Genomic DNA, 19732 nt, shown 5'->3' on the forward strand with positions numbered 1-19732 from the left:
TGGACAGGGGTGAGGCAGCAGAATACAGCCAGATGACAGATTTCCAAGGAAGATTTTGGATTCACGCTTTCTCAAGCACATGTGCAGCTTTCAGCCATACCTGGCTGGTGCAGTATGAACAAGGAGGGTGGTCAGAGGGTTATAGAGGCACAGAAATGTTTGCTTGAGCTGTTAATTTACTGTACTGCTGCTTGGTGCCCCGGTTCTCTTTGTCACACATGGAAAAAGCACTTAACCCTCCACAGACCTTGTGTCAGCCTCAGATAGCTTAAATTTCCCTGAGTCTAGGGTCTCTGGGCAACTGAGAGTCTGTGGAAACACATTTCTTCTCTCATTTTGAAAGGCATCGTTGCTCCTTCTCCTCTTACAAATGGGTGCCTGCTGTCTCGCTGCTGCACAAGGTGGCCCCGGGAGTCCATCACTGTGAAAGCCTCTCTCAGCAGATCAGTTCAGCCTCTACTTTATAACTTCCCATGCAATAAATCACAGGTGCACCTGTGTTGCTCATTAAAAAATTAATTCCCCCTCCTTGAAGTACAGTTGACTTCTACATAGAGAAAAAAAAACAATAGTATGTCTACTGCAAAATGTGCTGGAGGAAAAACTGTAGAAAACTTAATTGTCCAAGATGAAAAAATTACTTAAACTCCTGTGGCTGCAGCCAGTAGAGCATTAAGCTGAAGCAGAGGCTGCCATCAGGGAAGGGCCATGCCTCACTTTTTGCCTGAACAGCAGCCAGGACTGCTGTCTTTGGGAGTAGATTTAGGTGGCAGTTTTATGTTAATCTTGAATTATTACTTTAATATCTCCTGTTAGTCAATGGAAATTATTATTATGCAGCTGCAGATTGCATCGGTGAGCCATGAACAGGGAAACTGACTCACAGCAAACCATGTCTGAGTCACAGGGATCTTGTTCCAGAAAAATGTCCCACCAGGAGAAACACAAAGGGTGTGGGATGAAGCAAGGCTTTTGATTCTTCACATGCAGATCTGCACCCATCTGAGTTCTCCAGCTGTGGTTTGAGGGCTGAAACCAAAGCAATCATGCAAATAATACTTTTTCTGCAAAGGGACAGGAGAAAAAAAAACCAAACAAACAACCAAAACAAACAAAAAACCCCAACTGAATGATCTCCTGTTTATATACTGTGTATGATGTCATATGGTATGGAATATTCCTTTGGCCAGTTTGGGTCATCTGTCCTGACTATTCCCCTCCCAGCTTCTTGCATTCCTGCATGCTTCTTGCTGGCAGGGCATGTGGAGCTGAAAAGTCCTTGACTTAGCAAAAACATTACATTGCAGTAACTAAAACCTGCCTGTGTTACCAACATTGTTCTCATACTAAATCCAAAACACAGCTCTGTAGCAGCTACTAGGAAGAGCATTAACTCTATCCCAGCTGAGATCAGGACAGGCCATGATGAGGCAAGATCAGCCCTTTTCCTTAAAGCCATAGCCCTTCCATAAGAGCAGGTATCCACCCAGCCCAAACTGCTCAGGTAACACTTTCTAGTGCTTTTTTTTCTCCCGTTACTCTCAGCACAGTGTTTCCCTGCCCCATGAGAGCCACGAGCTGTCCCCAGTGTCTTTATGGCTGAAGGTGCTGTCTGCTCCTGCTGCTGACACCCTCCCAGCTGCCAAAGGCAAGGCAGATTATTCAAGGGGACCCCCACGTAGCATCAGAATAAGCAGAGATTTTTGTGTGGATTTGGTCAGAAGGCTTGGCATAAGTACATACCTGTCTTCCTGTGAGTTGTCTTTGGAGGGTGATGCCTATCTCTAAGTGTTATTCCTCAAGCACTGCTGGAATTGCTGTATGGTGATGAAGCCAAACACCACTACTGCTCGTGCAACAGACATTGGGGATTGTGTCTTTCATACACAAAACTTTTCTTTTTCTAAATGCAAGATGGGATTGTATTGAAGTGCCAGGGCTTTGACTTCAGTTGCAATAGGGAACAATCAGAACAAGATATTTAATCCAAATTAAGTTCATAAGACGAAGCAAGTGCAGAGCAGAGAATGAAGATCTGCAGCCAGGTGGCCATTTTGGTCAACCCACCACCAAATGCTAATCAAGAACATTTAAGTCAAGCCTGAATGCTTTGGGAAAATGGAAATAAGATGCTGCGTACACTACAAGGTCTCATCTCACACTGCATATTTCTGCCTATGACCAGTGTAGGAAATCTTCTAAACTCCACTTCCTATTAAAATCAAGCTGTGAGCAAAGACATTAAAAGTACAGTTTTCAACTGTTTCACAGAACGAAAATTGGCTTTATCTTTTCCTTTGTATGTAGTTGTACATATCATGTACGTATCATGGCTGAAGGCATGGCCAAACTGCAACTGCTGCTGCAGTTTCCTCATTCCCACACCTTCCCTCAGAAAGTGCTACTGCACCTACTGTTGTTAATGTGTGGCTGTTAATTCATCACAAAAAGAGAGAATGAAGACAGCCTTTAAATTCCTGTACTCACAGATGTTTCCATATAAATCCACCCCATTCTTATCCTTAAAAAGTCTTCTCCCTGTGGTGCTTGACAGAAGGGTGTGGGAAGCAAAGAAACGTCCTTGGTGTCTCCAGCCTGTGTACAGAAGTGCTATATTCAGAAGCAGCCATTCTGAATACTTCCAAGGAACCATATCCAGAATGCAGGATATTATGTGGTACAGAAATCATAAGGATTCGTTAACGGTCTTGGTTTTCTCTTGCATGTAAGGGGCAACATTATCTGGAGACCTGAAGTGGAGGTTAGAAAATACAGCTTCAGTTCAATACAGTCTTGATGCATGGAATCCCTCAACTTGTAAAGCTTACCCCAGACCTTTTTAAACTTCGTTTCCCCATTTTCAAAAAGTAGGTGCAGTGCTGGTTTTCTTTAATCTGCCTTTGGAACACCTCAGTTGGACAGGGAAAATGGAAGGTACCAAATTTTCTCCAAACAAAAATAAAACCAAACATCTTGCTGTAGAACAGTATTAATAACCCAGGAAGCCATGCTGGCCTTTGGAGAGGGAATTTCATTTTTACAGAGTGGCTGGACTATTGCCAGTTTAGTTCCAAGTTCCTTCATGAATGCTGGAGAGGAAACGTTTTGCCTTACTTGAAATACAGCTCTTTAGACACCCATAGATTTCTCTGACAGGCTGATGCTGTTCTGAAGATGAAGTAATTTGTAGTAATGTCCCTGGAGCATCCACATCCCCTTCTTTGTTTTGAGGCTGTAGAGTTAAGGCATTTTGGTTCCCTCCATTCCCTCAGTCACTTCTTCAGGTGCAAGTAATCTCATAATTAGGAGAGGAGGGTGAGCAGAGTGTGAACATGCAGGTTGTCTTTCTTAAAGCCCCAGTTACACATGACTAACATGATGCTTCTTTTTATGGACTCTCTACATTCCTTCTCTTGGCTCAGTTTCGTCAGTAATTGCACCATCTGAAGAAAGCAGGCTCTGAAGCCAAACTGAAGGGTGACACACATCAGCCCACCTCCTGATGAGCCTGGCTGCTGGATGGATTTTTCAGTGTGCTCTGCAGGCTGTAACACAGTGAAGTATTTGAATAATGCAGCTCCAGCATGCCTACACGTACATCCACACCAAGGGCACCACTTTTGATGTGTGATATGATCTAGTCCTATCAGGAGAAGGACAAAAGTTACTCTAGAGACTTCTCTTATCTATGTTCTGCCCCATTTTAATTTTACTTCAATGTTTTGCCAGGCTTTGAGGGCCTGTTTAGCGAAAGCTGCCTGCTTTCTGACACCTGGAGTTCTTACTTGCTTGGATCTATGCATGGCAATGCTACCTCAAATGGATTTCATGCCAGCTGAACATCCAGGGATGCATTAGCATCACTAGAGGAATACAAATCATCAGTCAGCCACTTTTTTGCAGTTTCAGCTTTTTCTGTTAAATATTATGGGTATATTGCTGTTTAGTCAGGCAGAGTGGAGAGCACAAAAGCTGAATGGGAGCTTTGTAAACTGGGGAAGGACTAAGCTGAGTTCTTGCAATGAGCTGCTTCTCTGGTTAGAAAGCTTTAGCAAGCCTTTCAAAATTATTTTACCTCAGCAGTGCCCATAGTCCTTTCACCAGAAACCATGCAGTAAACTTGATACAAATTTAAGCTTGGTTGTACAGCCAGGAAATGTATCTCATAATCTCCTCTCAAGCAGAACAGGACTGATGGGGCTCCACAGCAGGTGGGTACAAGGACTGAATCACAGAATCACAGAATCAATGAAGTTGGAAAAGACCTCAAGGATCATCAAAGTCCAACCTGTCACCCAAGACCTCATGACCACTAAACCATGTCACCAAGTGCCACATCCAATCCCCTCCTGAATACCTGCAGGGATGGTGACTCCACCACCTCTCTGGGCAGCACATTCCAATGGCCAACCACTCTCTCTGTGAAGAACTTTCTCCTCATCTCCAGCCTAAAACCTCCCCTGGCGCAGCTTGAGACTGTGTCCTCTTGTTCTGGTGCTGGTTGCCTGGGAGAAGAGACCAACCCCCTCCTGGCTACAACTCCTTTCAGGTAGTTGTAGACAGCAATGAGGTCTCTCTTGAGCCTCCTCTTCTCCAGGCTGAACACCCCCAGCTCCCTCAGCCTCTCCTCATAGGGCTTGTGCTCAAGGCCTCTCCCCAGCCTCGCTGCCCTTCTCTGGACACGTACAAGTATCTCAATGTCCTTCTTAAATTGAGGGGCCCAGAACTGGACACAGTACTTGAAGTGTGGCCTGACCAGTGCTGAGTACAGAGGCACAAGGACCTCCCTGCTCCTGCTGGCCACACTATTCTTGATGCAGGCCAGGATGCCATTGGCCTTCTTGGCCACATGGGCACACTGCTGGCTCATGTTCAGCTGGCTGTCAATCAGTAACCCCAGGTCCCCTCATCCAGATCATCAATAAAGATATTGACCAGGATGGGGCCCAGCACTGATCCCTGGGGGACACCACTAGTGACAGGCTGCCAGCTGGATGTGGCACCATTCACCACCACTCTCTGGGCTCGGCCCTCCAGCCAGTTCCTAACCCAGCGCAGAGTGCTGCTGTCCAAGCCACAGGCTGACAGCTTGGCCAGGAGTTTGCTGTGGGGGACAGTGTCAAAAGCCTTGCTGAAGTCCAGGTAGACTACATCCACAGCCTTTCCCATGTCCACCAGGCTGGTCACCTGATCATAGAAAGAGATCAGGTTGGTGAAATCCATGTTGGCTGGACCTGATCCCTTGGCCATCCTTCAGGTGCACAGTGATTGCCCCCAAGATGATCTGCTCCATAATTTTCCCTGGCACTGAGGTCAGGCTGACAGGCCTGTAGTTCCCAGGTTCGGCCAGCCAGCCCTTCTTGTGGATGGGCATCACGTTGGCCACACTGCATTTGAACCTGGTCCCTTTTCACTTCACACAGTGCTGCTTCAGGAATGCAGCCTGTCATCTTTATCTGGAGAGTTCCTCTTTTTAAAGACCAAATAATATGAGTGATCTGGACACCTCTTAGAGCAGAAGGTGGTGGAAATAAGAGTCTGTATGTCAGCTGGGAGCCTTTGGGACTGAAGATGCTGTGCACATATATATTTGCAACAAGTTAGAGCAGAAAAAAAGAAAAAAGCCTCTCATTCTCTCAGGGAACTGTCAAATGCCAGATACCCTTTATGTCCACACAGACAGAATACCATGGGACCAAGAGGTGTATGTCCCAATTCCTTAATGCCTCAGTTTTTTAGACCTGCCTCAACACAAATAAGCTCTGACCATAACTAATATCTACACTTTTAGAAAATGATGAAAGTCAAGTATATTGTTCCAAATATATTTGCTGTGTGAAAAAACACAACAAATGCATTCAAGTTATTAACTCCAGAAGGGATTAGCACGGCAAGCTTTCTAGATCATCCATTGAAACTCCTGAAGAAAATGAGCAATAGTCACTACACCACCTTTATAGTATCACTTTCAAATGCCTCAGTAACAATCTGGAAGAGAAGGCAACAAGAATATCGCAGTCACACATACATCACTGCATCATCCCCTGAGTTATTATTATTTAAAAAAAAAGAAAAAAAATAGTATTTCCATATCTAGCTGAATCTGTGCTTCTGTTTCCCTAGAAAAATCCCAGGAAGTCTAAAGGAGGAGATGACTCTTCACAGAAGCCTTAGCTTTCCAAACCCATCAACCAGTGTTTCTTCCAAGACTCTGAGAGGCAGCAATAACTGAGATAGACAGTGAGATGGACTTTCCCCTTCTAAATCACCTGAGCTTTTCAATACCCTTAGTTGCAGTTACCTGAGTGCATAGATTTGGCATGGATCTACCACTGGATTTTATGAAGTAAGAAGGACCCAGTCTCATCCATAAACAATGCCAATTCTGAAGCTTTAATTCTACTGCACAACTTCAATCACCTCACAAAGGAACTTTAGGAGAACTTCAGAAATTTCACAGTACATGAATGACAGGACCAGGAATTGCGGATATTGTATTTTTGTATCTATGCCTTCTTTAGGGCACATGAAAGGGTTTTTTTCACCAGTGCATTCTAGAACTGGAAATGTTTGCCCTTTCCTCATTCAAGGTACCACCCCACTCTGGTGGCAGAGCAGCCATAATAGAATTCTCCAGAAATCCCACATATCTTGAAGGCTCAGTCTCCATGGGTGAAGGGCATTCAGGCATCCACAGCCACTTGGACTCTGCAGCAGTTCTAGATTTCTGAGGCAATTCATAAGACTCCACTGATTTTGATGTAAAAGCAGCTGTCTCTTTACCAATGTTCTCCATTGGTGTTTGAAAATAATTTTCTGGTTTCACGTAAATATCACTGTGGGTCTCTGTAAATGGCAGGACTGAGTTTCCAGGCATAAAACCAACTTGTGGATCTTCAAAACAGAGAACATCTCCCAAATCTATTGGCTCAGGCATGCTGCGTATCTGCTGAGGTTTAACTCCTTTCTGACGTTTATTGCTAGAGAAATTCATCCTGCAGCAAGTGTGAAGTGATCCATCTTCTGAGCAACCACTAGAAGTACCTAAGAACTAAAATAAAATAACTCCAAATAAGCAAGGTGAGTTCTGTGCTGACAGGTGCATTTCCCACCACAGGAACCATTGAAATACCTGGGTAGGCTTCCTGCAGGCTTCCAGCACACAAAACTGTCTGCCACAGGGGCCAGCCAAAGCAGGAACATTGGGGGAGCATTTTAGCAAGCAGAGCATAACCTCTGGTGGCACTTTGCAAGACAGACTATCACCATCATTTCATAAATCACTCTACACATTTTTTTATGTAACATCTGTTCTGCAACAGAATTCTGTTCATAGCTTGTTAAATACTGCTTCAGGAAAAAAAACTAGTGGAACAGTATTTGGGAAAGCCTCCCCTCAGCAAAAATTTGGATTTTTTTTTTTGTTTAAAAGCTAATACAGACCACTTTTTTCTAATACATAAAAGGTAACTCAATAGTATAATTTACAACTAGCCATGAATAGCAAAGGAAAAAAAATACATTGAAATACACTTGAAACCATACTTGTGTATTTTAAAGCAATCACGATTAAATGCTTGGCTAATGGTTCAAATCAGAACCCTGTGGAGTGTAAAGCCAAACACCCTCCACCCTGTATCCTCCTCTTCCTCCTCACCCTATCAAAACAGCACCTTGGTAGGAAAGAATGTGCATCTCCATCTCCGTCTCCTCTTCATACAGCTGCTGACAACACTGAATGCTCCTCTGATACAGCTGCGTCTCTTCCTTGGAACAGCCATTCTTTGGATGAAGCTTTATTCACTGGTTCTTTTTTACAGCCTTAATTTTCAGAAATACAGTATTTTAGACAATTTGCAAGCACAAACTCACATCTCCATCTGAAAACACTTTTCATTGTCCAGTATGACAACAAAATGTCCAGTTTACTTTTTCTAGGTAGTTTCTTCGTTGAAGATAAAGAACTTGTAAAGGGGATCACTACAGTGAAACAGCAGAAACTCTTCCCTTAGGGTGCCCTCACTATTAGGTAAATCCTGAGTAAGGTTTAATTTTTGCACAGGCAGAAGACTATCTGAAACAACCTACTTGCCAAAGATTCTGCTGTCAGATTAAGAACATGAACAAAGTAAGATTTCATAGCTAGCGGTAAATACATGCAAAATATCTGAAACTTTTCATCAGTGAGACACATCACAGGCCATGAATGCTGGTAAGATGTGTTTATATCTGCAGACTTTCCACAGCACATATTCTAGGTGCATTTTTATTTCAAAACCAAACTCAGTTTCCCCTCATTCATCATAGCACAGAATTTACTTGGTTTTTTTCCTGCTCCTTTTCTTGTTCATTTGGAAATCCATGACAAGTGCAGAGTCCTGTATCTGGGGAAGAATAATAAACTGCACCAGTACAGGTTGGGAGGTGGTCTGCTGGAGAGAAACCCTGTAGAGAGGGACCTGGGAGTCCTGGTGGGTAACAAGTTATCCATGGGACAGCAGCATGCCCTCGTGGCGAAGGCGGCCAATGGGATCCTGGGGTGTATTAAGACTGTGTCCAGCAGATTGAGGGAGGTTCTCCTCCCCCTCTGCCCTGGTGTGACCTCATCTCGAGTACTGTGTTCAGTTTTGGGCTCCCCAGTTTAGGAAGGACAGGAATCTGATGGAGGGTCCAGCAGAGGGCTACAAAGATGATTAGGGGACTGGAGCATGTGCCTTGTGAGGAGAGGCTGAGGGACCTGGGGCTTTTTAGTCTGGAAAAGAGAAGACTTAGAGGGGAATTAATACATGTTTATAAATATCTGAGGGTTGGGTGTCAGGAGGGAGGAGCCAGGCTCTTCTCACTTGCTCCCTGTGAATGGATGTAAGCTGCAGCACAGGAGGTTTCACCTCAGCCCTTTACTGTAAGGGTCACAGACCACTAACAGGCTCCCCACAGGGGTTGTGGAGTCTCCATCTCTGGAGACTTTCAAGGCCTGTCTGGATGCGTTTCTCTGTGACCTGAGCTAGACTCTCTGGTCCTGCTCTGGCAGGGAGTTAGACTCGATGATCTCCTTGGGTCCCTTCCAACCCCTAACATTCTGTGATCCTGTGACTTTTTAGGGTGCCAGGTAGGGATAGGACTAGGAAGAATGGAACAAAACTATAAATGGGTAGATTCAGATTGGATATTAGGAAGAAATTCTTCACCATGAGGGTGGTGAGACACTGAAACAGGTTGCCCAAGGAGGTGGTAGAAGCCCCATCCCTGGACGTTTTTAAGTCCAAGCTGGATGAGGCTCTGAACTCTCTGATCTAGTGTGAGGTGTCCCTTCTCATGGGAAGGGGTTGGAACTAGATGATCCTTGAGGTCCCTTCCAACCCTAACAATTCCATGATTCTGACTCAATTCTGTGATTCGAAAGACCAGTATGTTTTCTTAGCTAAAAATGCTGGAGATAACCTGCACGTTTCACCTGAGCTCTTCCTCAAAAGATAAAACCGTTTTCATGTGAAGCAAAGACTGCAAAAACTTGAGCCATCACCTCACTGACCAGCTAGAAAAGTTTGCCTTGAGCACTGTCACTGTAAATTTTAGATCTAGTAGGTCAATAGAGGCTCTGCTCTGCCCTGGTGAGGCCACATCTGGAGTATCGTGTCCAGTTCTGGGCCCCTCAGTTCAAGGACAGCAAACTGCTTGAAAGAGTCCAGCACAGAGCCACAAAGACAATTGACAGAGTGGATCATCTCCCTTATGAGGAAAGGCTGAGAGCTGGGTCTTTCTTTGCCTTGCAGGAGACTTTAGAGATAACTACATTCATGTTTATAAAGATGTGAAGGGTGTCAGAATAGAGCCAGGCTCTTCCCAGTGATGTCCAATGATAGGACACAAGGCAGTGGGAGCAAGGTGGAACATACAAAGTTCCATGTGAACCTAAGGAGAAGCTTTTTCACTGTGAGTGACAGAAGACTGGAACACGCTGCCTGGAGAAGTTGTGGAGCCTCCTTTTCTGCAGACATTCAAAACCCACCTCAATGTGTTCCTGTGTGACCTACTCCAACTGATCCTGCTCTGGCAAGGAGGTTGGACTGATGACCTTTCAGGGTCCCTTTAAACTCCTGATTCTGTGATACTAATTGAAAGATAGTTTCACCGTATTTTACACATTATAAATGGCTGCAAAAGAAATTTTAGTCACAAACCTGCTTTTAAGACCTTAGTTTTGGTACTACTACTAATTTTTGCCAATAAGGCTTTGGAGAAACTAACTAAAGCAGATTTAAATCCATCACGCCTTCAACATTTGAACATCATAAAAATAGGTTTACCTGCCAATCATTGTCATCCATGCACCGAACTGCATGTCAGTAACTGATATACATGTTTTCAGCTGCACAACTCCTCACAAGACAGAAGACTGAGTATTTTGACATCATACTCATTACCATAGCAACAGAATATTCACTGCTACAGCAGTGAATTCAGTAATGGGATACATGATGCGTAACTCCTGTAAGTCACGATCTTCCAAACTGTGTGAACGGACTAGGTATAGTCACACCACAGTGTAATTAGACCTCACCTATGCCCCAGGCTGAGCTTTGGGCGCTTGCCTCACTGCCCAAGAAAATTGTTTTTGTTTTGGCATTGCTTAGATTCTGAACCATACATGGGATACAGCATCTCTCTGTTGCTATGCAAGTATCTCCTTGTAGAAGTAACATAATCCAATACTACTGTGGTCTGAAGAACAAACACATTCCAGTAGAGCTATTGAGCTATAAAGTAACATAAGCTTTCAAATACACTAATTGTGCAAGCAGTACTGAAGCAGTTTATTTTCATATCCAAACCTTTAAATTCATTTTGGAAAACAATTTCAGAATTATTTGCAAAAACACAAGCACATCAGCCCAGTAAACTGAGATACAAATTGTCAGGTTCTGGAGTGGCTGCCAGAAGGCTGCTTAACTGCTCACTCAGCAAGTACTGCCTCAGAGGATCCACTGCCTCCATCCTGTCTGAAGCAGAGAACCAACCCCACGACCATGCTACTTTAACACAGAGGATCCTTACAAAGGTACTACTGCTTTAGCTTAGCTTTCAGGAAGCCTCTATTTTTAGATACCTTCAGACACCATTAGAACAAATCATCCTTTCACCTTATTACAAAAATATCTGCAGTGTACTATCAGACATAGATTTGTTTACAGTGGGAAACACAAATTCATATACTGCTTATGAAACATAACAAAAGGAAATAGTATTAAACCAACCCTTATGGAAGACCAGGATAGGATGCTCACAACTTGCTGCCACCCCTAACCTCCTGCCTCACAAGTTTAACTCACCCTTGCTACAAATACCGAAGTATTACATATCCAAAGCAAATGAATGGCACCTAATCCATAGGAAGTGCTGAACAGCCAGGGGAAACTGCTGGAGCTACCTTTTGGCTCCTTCCCTTCTCTCCTCTTTGAGACAACGGCTACAAACACAGTTTCTCCAAAACTGATGTTTTGGTGGTTAATCAGCTTCACATGCAAAACTTGTACAGCAACACCAATCCATCTGGTGTGCAACTTTAGGAGCATCAGCTGCATTTGCAGACTTCCAAACGGCTGGACTATCAACACAACCTAATTTGAGGCAAATGATCACTTCTGTTAAGAGATAAAAATTGTCTGAGATCTTCAAAAACTGACATCTCTGCATTTATGTGGTATTGGTAATGGCACTACACAGCGCTGATTCCAGACTTAACAGTGAGCAACCAGTAATCAGGATCCAAAGCAGCAACTGATGCCATGAACAATAGGATTTGTCCCAAGTGTTAACAGACAAGTCAGTAACACAACTCATTCTTAACACTTTTATTTTTACAGTTCTAGGTTTGAACTGTACATGCAGAGTTGCATAAGTCACAATAGAGATTTACAGTGGATTCTATTCTATGGTAGAGTGCAATCCAGAATCCTTAAACAGTATAAAAAACAACTTTAAACATCAAGACCTTGTTAGGAGCAAAAGGGTTAAAGCTTCCCCAAGTATTTCAGCTCTCCTAGATACCTAGTTACTAGGTACTGTATTGTTAGATGTAGAGTTGAAGAGCTGTAGAACACTAAACAAACTTGAACATCCTGATATCACACCATCTTTGTTACCTTTTTCCCACATTTCTGGCAATTAAGAATAAGTCAAAACCCCTGCCACCTGCAACCAGCTAATACAGACAAAAATAACTACTCCTTACTTGCCTGTTTAGGGTTGTACAGTGTTAACGAAAATATTCCCTCACTGGCATTTGTATCTCACATTAGCTGCAAAAGCAATGTAACAAAAATAAAGGTATAACATCTTTGAAAATAAATATAAAGAGGGAATGCAGACAAAGTGTCAAAGATTTTTTTTTTTTGGCAGGTAACATTCATAATATACAAAATATAACTTATTCGTATTAGCCAAGGAAACATTCATGAGTTCCTGTAAACTGTTCTAATCCACCTCTTCCATGCGTGATGTGTCATCATCTCCTTCAAGAGGTGGCATCTCCTCAGTAACTGCTGGACTGGCTTCTTCCGCAGCAGCATCATCTTCATCAATGCCTGTGAAAAAAACACATGTACTATTAATGCTGGTATCAGAACTCAAAGCCTTTTTCTCCTCAGCACTTCAACTAACCTCAAGGTTCCACCTTTTCCTCCAGAATAAAGAAGTACCAAAGTGATCTCCTGGCACTCAGTAGCATTCTAAGGACATGTTATCACACCCAGAGCTTACAGGTTTCTTTAACTTACCCAAGCCAAGTTTGATCATTCTATAAATGCGATTGGCGTGCGTCTGAGGATCTTCTAAACTGAAGCCAGAGGACAGGAGTGCCGTCTCATACAGCAAGATGACAAGATCCTTCACAGACTTGTCGTTCTTATCAGCCTCTGCCTTCTGCCTCAGAGTTTCAATGATGGAATGATCAGGATTAATCTCCAGGTGTTTCTTTGCTGCCATGTATCCCATTGTGGAGTTGTCTCTCAATGCTTGCGCTTTCATGATCCTCTCCATATTTGCAGTCCAGCCATATGTACTTGTTACAATACAGCATGGAGAGGTAACTAAACGGTTGGACACAACAACCTAGAAGTGAATACAAAGCACCAATCTGTAAGGCATTTCATCACAATCGTTTGCTATCCCCACTAATTTTACTACATTCAACTCTGCAAGAGGGATTCACATCTCTTCCAGAAAAGGCAATTTTAACAGTCACTGTTATGTGACCCTTCTCTGCAGCAACTTCGTTTCCAATCATTAAATCTATTACATACAAAGTACTACTAATTACCTTTTCTACTTTCTTTTCAAGGATGTCTTTCATTATTTTGCAAAGGTTTTCAAACTTGGCTTTCTTCTCCTCCTGTTTCTTTTTCTCTTCATCATCCTCTGGAAGCTCCAAACCCTCTTTTGTTACAGAAACCAGAGTCTTGCCTTCAAATTCCTTCAGCTGCTGCACACAGTATTCATCAATAGGCTCAATCATGTAGATCACCTCCAGGCCATGTTTGCGAAGACGCTCCACAAATGCGGAGTTCGCTACCTGATCTTTTGTTTCACCTGCAAGAAGCAAAAATGACACAGTTGTAGTTTGAACATCAGCATTGCAACTTGGCATCTCATTTTCTGAAAAGCCTGTGCAACATTCCCAGTGATGCTTGATGTCTGTACCAGGGGAAGAAAAGGGCAATGCAGCGTAACAAGCCACGGCAAAGATTAGGCTGGCCCTCAGCAGACCCAAGCCTTTCAAACTGACTCCACAGTTTTAACACTGCACTGGGTTTAAAGTCAATGTACATTTCCTGGAACACCAGGTTCCTATTCCTGCCAAGGCAGGAAACTGAGCAGCTGTACAAAGAAATGCATTTAATTTTTTTGGGGGGGAATACAGATTTCATGTCTGGTGCCCAAATAGTTTAAGCTGTTTTGAGTATCTAATGTTTAAGGACGCTCCTAAATCGATTTTTTAGCTAAAACTTGAGCACAAGGCTATCTTAAAAAGACACCTCTGAAAGCACACTTCCTGGACTTTCAGGGAAGGAAAAGAGGTAAGTTGGCTTTGCAAGATGCACTTTCTGTAGCTAGTTCTGCTGTTCTCATGGACACGATACTGTATTACAGAACCATAACCACCATATAGAGTATGGGCAGCATACCCAGCACAATAAAGGATTCACTGCATCTTCCTTTTCAGGTTCACCGAAAGAACTGCCATAGATATTTTCATCACCCAAAAGATAACCCTACATGTCATGTGCACCTGCATTTAGACAAATTCTGTTACCAACTCACCAGTAATGTAGTAGACGTGTTTCTGGTTTTCCTTCATCCGAGTGCAGTAATCCTTCAGAGAAACCATTTCATCACCAGATGCAGATGTGTAATACCTCAGTAATTCTGAGAGCTTCTTGCGATTCTGGGAATCTTCATGTATACCAAGCTACAAAAGCAGAAGAACAATGAAATTAAATCCAAATAATTCCTTTACATTTTCTCAGAAATGAGTCTGTAGCAGAAAGCCTACAAACCTTAATGTTCTTGGAGAACTGCTCATAGAACTTCTTGTAATTCTCCTTGTCTTCAGCCAACTCAGTGAAAAGTTCTAAGCATTTCTTCACCAAGTTCTTCCGGATCACTTTCAGGATCTTGCTTTGCTGCAGCATTTCACGAGAAATATTCAGAGGTAAGTCCTCCGAGTCTACCACACCTCTCATGAAATCTGGAAGATGACATTAACAATCAGCTTTGCAGGTCTCAGTAACTTTCCAGTCACCACCTAAAAGCAGCTTTGCCATTTTACTATAAAGGATTCAGTCCTCCCCTTCTCAAATCCCTTTGCAGGTGAAAGAAAACTACAGAAGTGCTAAGCAGTTTCATTTTGAAAAACCTTTCCTCAGAAATATACTCACTCAGATACTCAGGGATCAGTTCCTCACAGTTGTCCATGATGAAAACTCTGCGTACATACAGCTTGATGTTGTTCTTCTTCTTCCTGTTCTCAAATAGATCAAAGGGAGCACGCCGTGGGACAAACAGCAGAGCTCTGAATTCCAACTGCCCTTCCACAGAAAAGTGCTGTGAGGAAGAAAGGTAATCAGTTTAGTCCATCTGCACAGTTCTCGCTTTAGTTGCTCTTCAATAGCCCTTCAAATGCAGTAAACTGGTAGTAATCCGACAAGACACTGGACAAGAACAAGGACATTTTCCAGACAGCAACCTTTCAAGTTCTGTTTTTACTAGGCAAATAGGCCAACTCAAAGAACATGCAAACAACGAGGAAGGTATTCTGCATTTGATTTTATGTATTCTGCATTTAAAATCTGAATTGCAACCTTAATGGCAGCCAGGGTAATTGTAGCACAAGGTACCACGCTCAAGATAGTGAAGTCTTTGAAACAGCCATCACTTGAATACCGACCAAGACCTGGGATAATGTTCAGCAGCATGTTTAGCAAGCGTAATTCTGCCCGAAAACAGGAACTTACCTTGACAGCCAAGTGGTCTTCCCAATCATTAGTTAGACTCTTGTAGAATTCTCCGTATTCCTCGTTGGTTATGTCATCTGGATTCCTGGTCCAGATGGGCTTGGTCTTGTTAAGTTCTTCCTCATCAATGTACTTCTCCTTAATCTTCTTTTTCTTCTTCTTATCTCCATCCTTCTTTTCTTCTTCTTCATCAGAACCAACATCCTCAATCTCAGGTTTATCTTCTGTCTTTTCCTCCTTCTCTTCTTTCTCTTCTTCCTTTTCCTCAGCCTCATCATCACTTACCTCCTTATCACGTTCCTTCTCCACCTACAAAAGAGATCGATTCATTTGAGAAAACTAAGTTTTATCGTTAGCAGACCGAAAGTATTCCTTGTAATCTTAACAAAGCTAGGAGCTACAGAGCAAGGCATTATGTTTTCCTCCCTCAACTAAGGACACCAATTCTGGGTGCTCAAGTGGCATTTTGTTTCCGTGTGTTTACATGGTATTTATGGTATTAAATTTAGTTATACTGAATTACCACTAACAATACATCATGGTAACTTTCTCAATGGAGACTGTTACTAGCTTTGTAGAACAGTTTTTTTAGTCTCGTGAACCTTCAGTTGTAATTAACACAATTTCATAGGCCCTACATCCATGTAACAGTTCCAATTAGCAAAACATACATGGAATGTCTTCTTAAATTTCAAACCCATCATTTAAGGTGGCAGTAACTCTCTGTTCCAAACAAGATACATACAAAGAGAGTAATAGGATAGCCGATGAACTGGGAATGCTTCTTCACAATTTCCTTGATTCTCCGTTCCTCCAGGTATTCAGTTTGATCTTCTTTAAGATGCAGGATGACTTTCGTTCCACGGCCCAAAGGTTCACCTAGAACAGAGTTTACAGCTTTTACGTGTGTAGCAGCAAACAAGACTGATGTAATTTTAAAAGAACTCTTTTAAAAAGGCACTGCTGTGTCAGTCATTTCTTCACTGCTCAGAAAACTAAGCTTTCATGTACGCATTAACAGCCTTAGTGACAGATGCCTCCTCAAACTTATACCTAGCATGGATTTCAAGTAAGCTTATTGGAGAAATGCGAAGGTCTCCACTGCCTATCTGCTCATATATCAAGTTTCTGTATATATACCAACTACAGCATTCTGGAGAAATATTCCTTTGCATAAGCTTTGCTTACTCTTCATTATAATGCTTCTTTTATTTAGGCATTCCCTTTTCACATCTCAACAAATAGTCAAACCAGAACGGTGACAAGACCCGAGTTTGATCTGACATCACCAGTACTACTCTTTTCATCCTTTTTTCAATGCACAGCCTAAGTATCTGAATGGCAATGTTTTATAACATATGCTCTTGCAGAAACATTTAATACTCACCATTATCAAGTCTGACAGTGAAAGAGCCTCCAGCTGACGACTCCCAAGCATACTGTTCATCATCATTGTGCTTGGTGATCACCGTCACTTTCTCAGCAACCAGGTAGGCAGAGTAGAAGCCAACACCAAACTGACCAATCATGGATATATCAGCCCCCGCCTGCAGGGCTTCCATGAAAGCTTTGGTACCAGACTTGGCAATAGTACCAAGATTGTTGACTAGGTCAGCTTTGGTCATCCCTATGCCTGTATCCACAATGGTCAGAGTGCGATCATGCTTGTTTGGAATCAGGTTAATTTTCAGGTCTTTTCCAGAATCCAGCTTGCTTGGGTCAGTCAAGCTCTCATATCTTATCTTGTCCAGAGCCTGTAAAAGAAGTAGCAGGCTTTAACATTCCATGACTGCTCCTAAAAAGCTCAGTGATCTTTTTGACACAAACCAAACTAAGAACTATGGTACTTACATCAGATGAATTAGAAATCAGCTCTCTCAGAAAGATTTCCTTATTGGAATAGAAAGTGTTGATGATCAAAGACATCAACTGAGCAATCTCAGCCTGGAAGGCAAAGGTCTCCACCTCCTCCTCCATGGGTTGGTCTTGAGTTTGCACAGCTTCCGGCATCTGTAAGGCAAGAGAGAATTGAAATCTCCTCTCCAACAGCTTATTGCATATATATATATATATATGTATCTTTTCACCAGCTGGAGCAATTCCGAGATTCCAACACAACGCTACTGAAACACATAAAAAAGCTCAAATCTAATTTCTCTACCAGCAACAATTCAACAGTTTTGAAGAACAGAACCACTGAACACAAGACTTCAACTACAAACTTGCTTTACGTTTTCTGTGGTTTGCACCATTTACAACAACCATTACCTCCCCTCGACGCAGGCCAAGCACACAATACAATCGAAAACTTCACCAGGAATTGAAGTGGATAGTTCCATTACCCTGTGGCCATTTCCCAGTTAAGATTTTGTCTGGAGTACTGCTCTCACATCCCCTTCCTACACAGCACTCCGGATGCAGGCGCTAATGTACCGACGCGGTTCAGCCGCCACCATTCTACAAATCGGTGACCCCAAACTGACTGGCTCTCTGCTGCCCGAAATATCCTTCACACGTTTCAACCCAAAACCAAAACCCCTCCACCCCCGATCCCGGTTTAATCGCTCGAGAATGAACGGAAGCCGAGCGCGATTCCGCGATCCCCAGCTGCAGTGCCGGGCGACTAAGGAGCAGTCACTCAGCCGCTGGCGAGGCTCGGGCCCGCGCCCGCTAAACGATGCCGAGCCCAGCCGCGGGCGGGAGCAACCGCTGCGCGCGCCGCCGTGCAGCGCCCCCTGGAGGTTCTCATCAGAAGCAGGAAAGATTCTAGAAACTGCCAGAGCTTTCCTCGGCCCCCACCCCCACCTCTATCCCTCCGCCCACTCCCAGTCAGCACCAGCCCCGCACAGCGCGCACCCCCCACGTACTCCCCCTGCAGGATGCAGCCCCCTTCCCCCTCTCCTCCCTGCATGTCTGTTGCTTCCCCATCAGCGCCCCCCCAGCCAGCCCTTCCATCCTGCACTCTCGTGGCCGAACGCCCATTCATTGAGCAAAGCGCGCTCGCTGCCCATCCCCCCCCGCGGCTGCTCCCCTGTAGCAAAAACGGCATCCGACCGCCCCTCTTGCCCCGCGACGAAAAGCAACCTAATCTTACAAGTGTACGCTCCGGAAAAAAAATGGCCTTCCCTTCTAGTCACCTCCCCCAACTCCCTCAGCTTTACTAATGCAAAAACTGGGGGCCCCGCACCCTCCCGGGAGCCACCCGCCTGTTTTTCTATCTCCGCCTTCTCCCTCAACAGGAGGAAAGAGAAAGAGAGGGAGAGGGGAGAGCTGTGAACATACCAACACCTCACCCCTCTCTCACCTCTACTTAAGACTTTAAGATTCCGTGCCGCACCAATCCCGCTTCACCTGTTAACGAAGGGGGAAAAGAAAGGGCACGTCCCACACCACGCGGTTCCCTTTACTATCGGCCTACACCCCCAATACCAGCAAAACGCGGAGGCTATCCACCAACCGCTGCGATCTCAGCAGAAAACGCTCAGAATGCGCCAACCCTTGTGGATAACCAGCACCCACTGCAGCCAGGACCGCTCACCTTTGCGGGACAAAAGAGATGCTGGTCTCACTGAAGCGATAAACGAACTCAACGCACACGGGTCTACCTCCACTAATGCGCGCTCCCCGCCGCCCGCTCGGTTTATATATGGCCGGCGCCGCCCCCTTCCAGAACCATCGGGAACCTTCACTGACAGGCACGGGGGAGGGAGAGGCGCGGGGGCCGGGTACGAAGGGGGAAGGGAGGCGGAGACTCCCGGCCACGCCGCTGAGGGGCAGAGTTAGGTCGCTCCCAGCCAATAGTTGCCGTCCGCGACAGACGCCAGTCAGAGCGCGAGCGCCGTGCAGGCGCTTTGCGTTGCCTATGCCGCCGAGGCGAGGGTGGGGTCTGAGCTCGGCCCGCAGGCTGAATGAGCGCGCGTGCTCCCCGTTTGTCCAACCGTCAGCGCGGCCAGGGGGCCGCGGGGGCATGCGGCAGTGGGGCGCGTGCGCGGTAGCCGTCTGAAGTGGCGGTTGGGGGCGCGCGACTCTAAGGGGAGGGGTCCGGGTAGTTGCGCAAGCGGCTGGTGGCGTCATCCGATGCCTTGCGCCTCCCAGAACGTCCTAGAAGCTGGCGGTGCTGTCCCGACTGCTTCTCTTTTCTTACCGTTTTCCACATTTCTTCCCCCTTCGCGTACTGGTGTGCTGTGAAGAAGGGCCCTGAAAGCGCTCTCTCCTTCAGA

General features: G+C 44.5%; 1 protein-coding gene across 2 annotated transcripts; it reads right to left on the minus strand.

The window, feature by feature from the left end:
* Positions 1-10798: 10798 nt before the first annotated feature.
* Positions 10799-19197, minus strand: HSP90AA1 (heat shock protein 90 alpha family class A member 1). 2 transcript variants are annotated; one of them, XM_054400808.1, is made up of 11 exons: positions 19051-19197; positions 17364-17522; positions 16900-17266; positions 16258-16391; positions 15513-15821; positions 14937-15102; positions 14556-14746; positions 14320-14467; positions 13319-13587; positions 12777-13110; positions 10799-12584 (listed from the first exon to the last, which is right to left on the minus strand). In XM_054400808.1, the coding sequence occupies exons 2-11, from the start codon at positions 17520-17522 to the stop codon at positions 12475-12477; spliced, it is 2187 nt and encodes a 728-aa protein (XP_054256783.1). In that variant the 5' UTR covers positions 19051-19197; the 3' UTR covers positions 10799-12474. The 2 variants fall into 2 exon arrangements, with proteins under 2 accessions (XP_054256783.1, XP_054256784.1); XM_054400809.1 differs by lacking the exon at positions 19051-19197 and adding an exon at positions 17855-18126.
* Between the last annotated feature and the right edge of the window lie 535 nt (positions 19198-19732).

The sequence above is a fragment of the Indicator indicator genome, chromosome 4 (genome assembly GCF_027791375.1).
Source record: "Indicator indicator isolate 239-I01 chromosome 4, UM_Iind_1.1, whole genome shotgun sequence".
NCBI lineage: Eukaryota > Metazoa > Chordata > Aves > Piciformes > Indicatoridae > Indicator > Indicator indicator.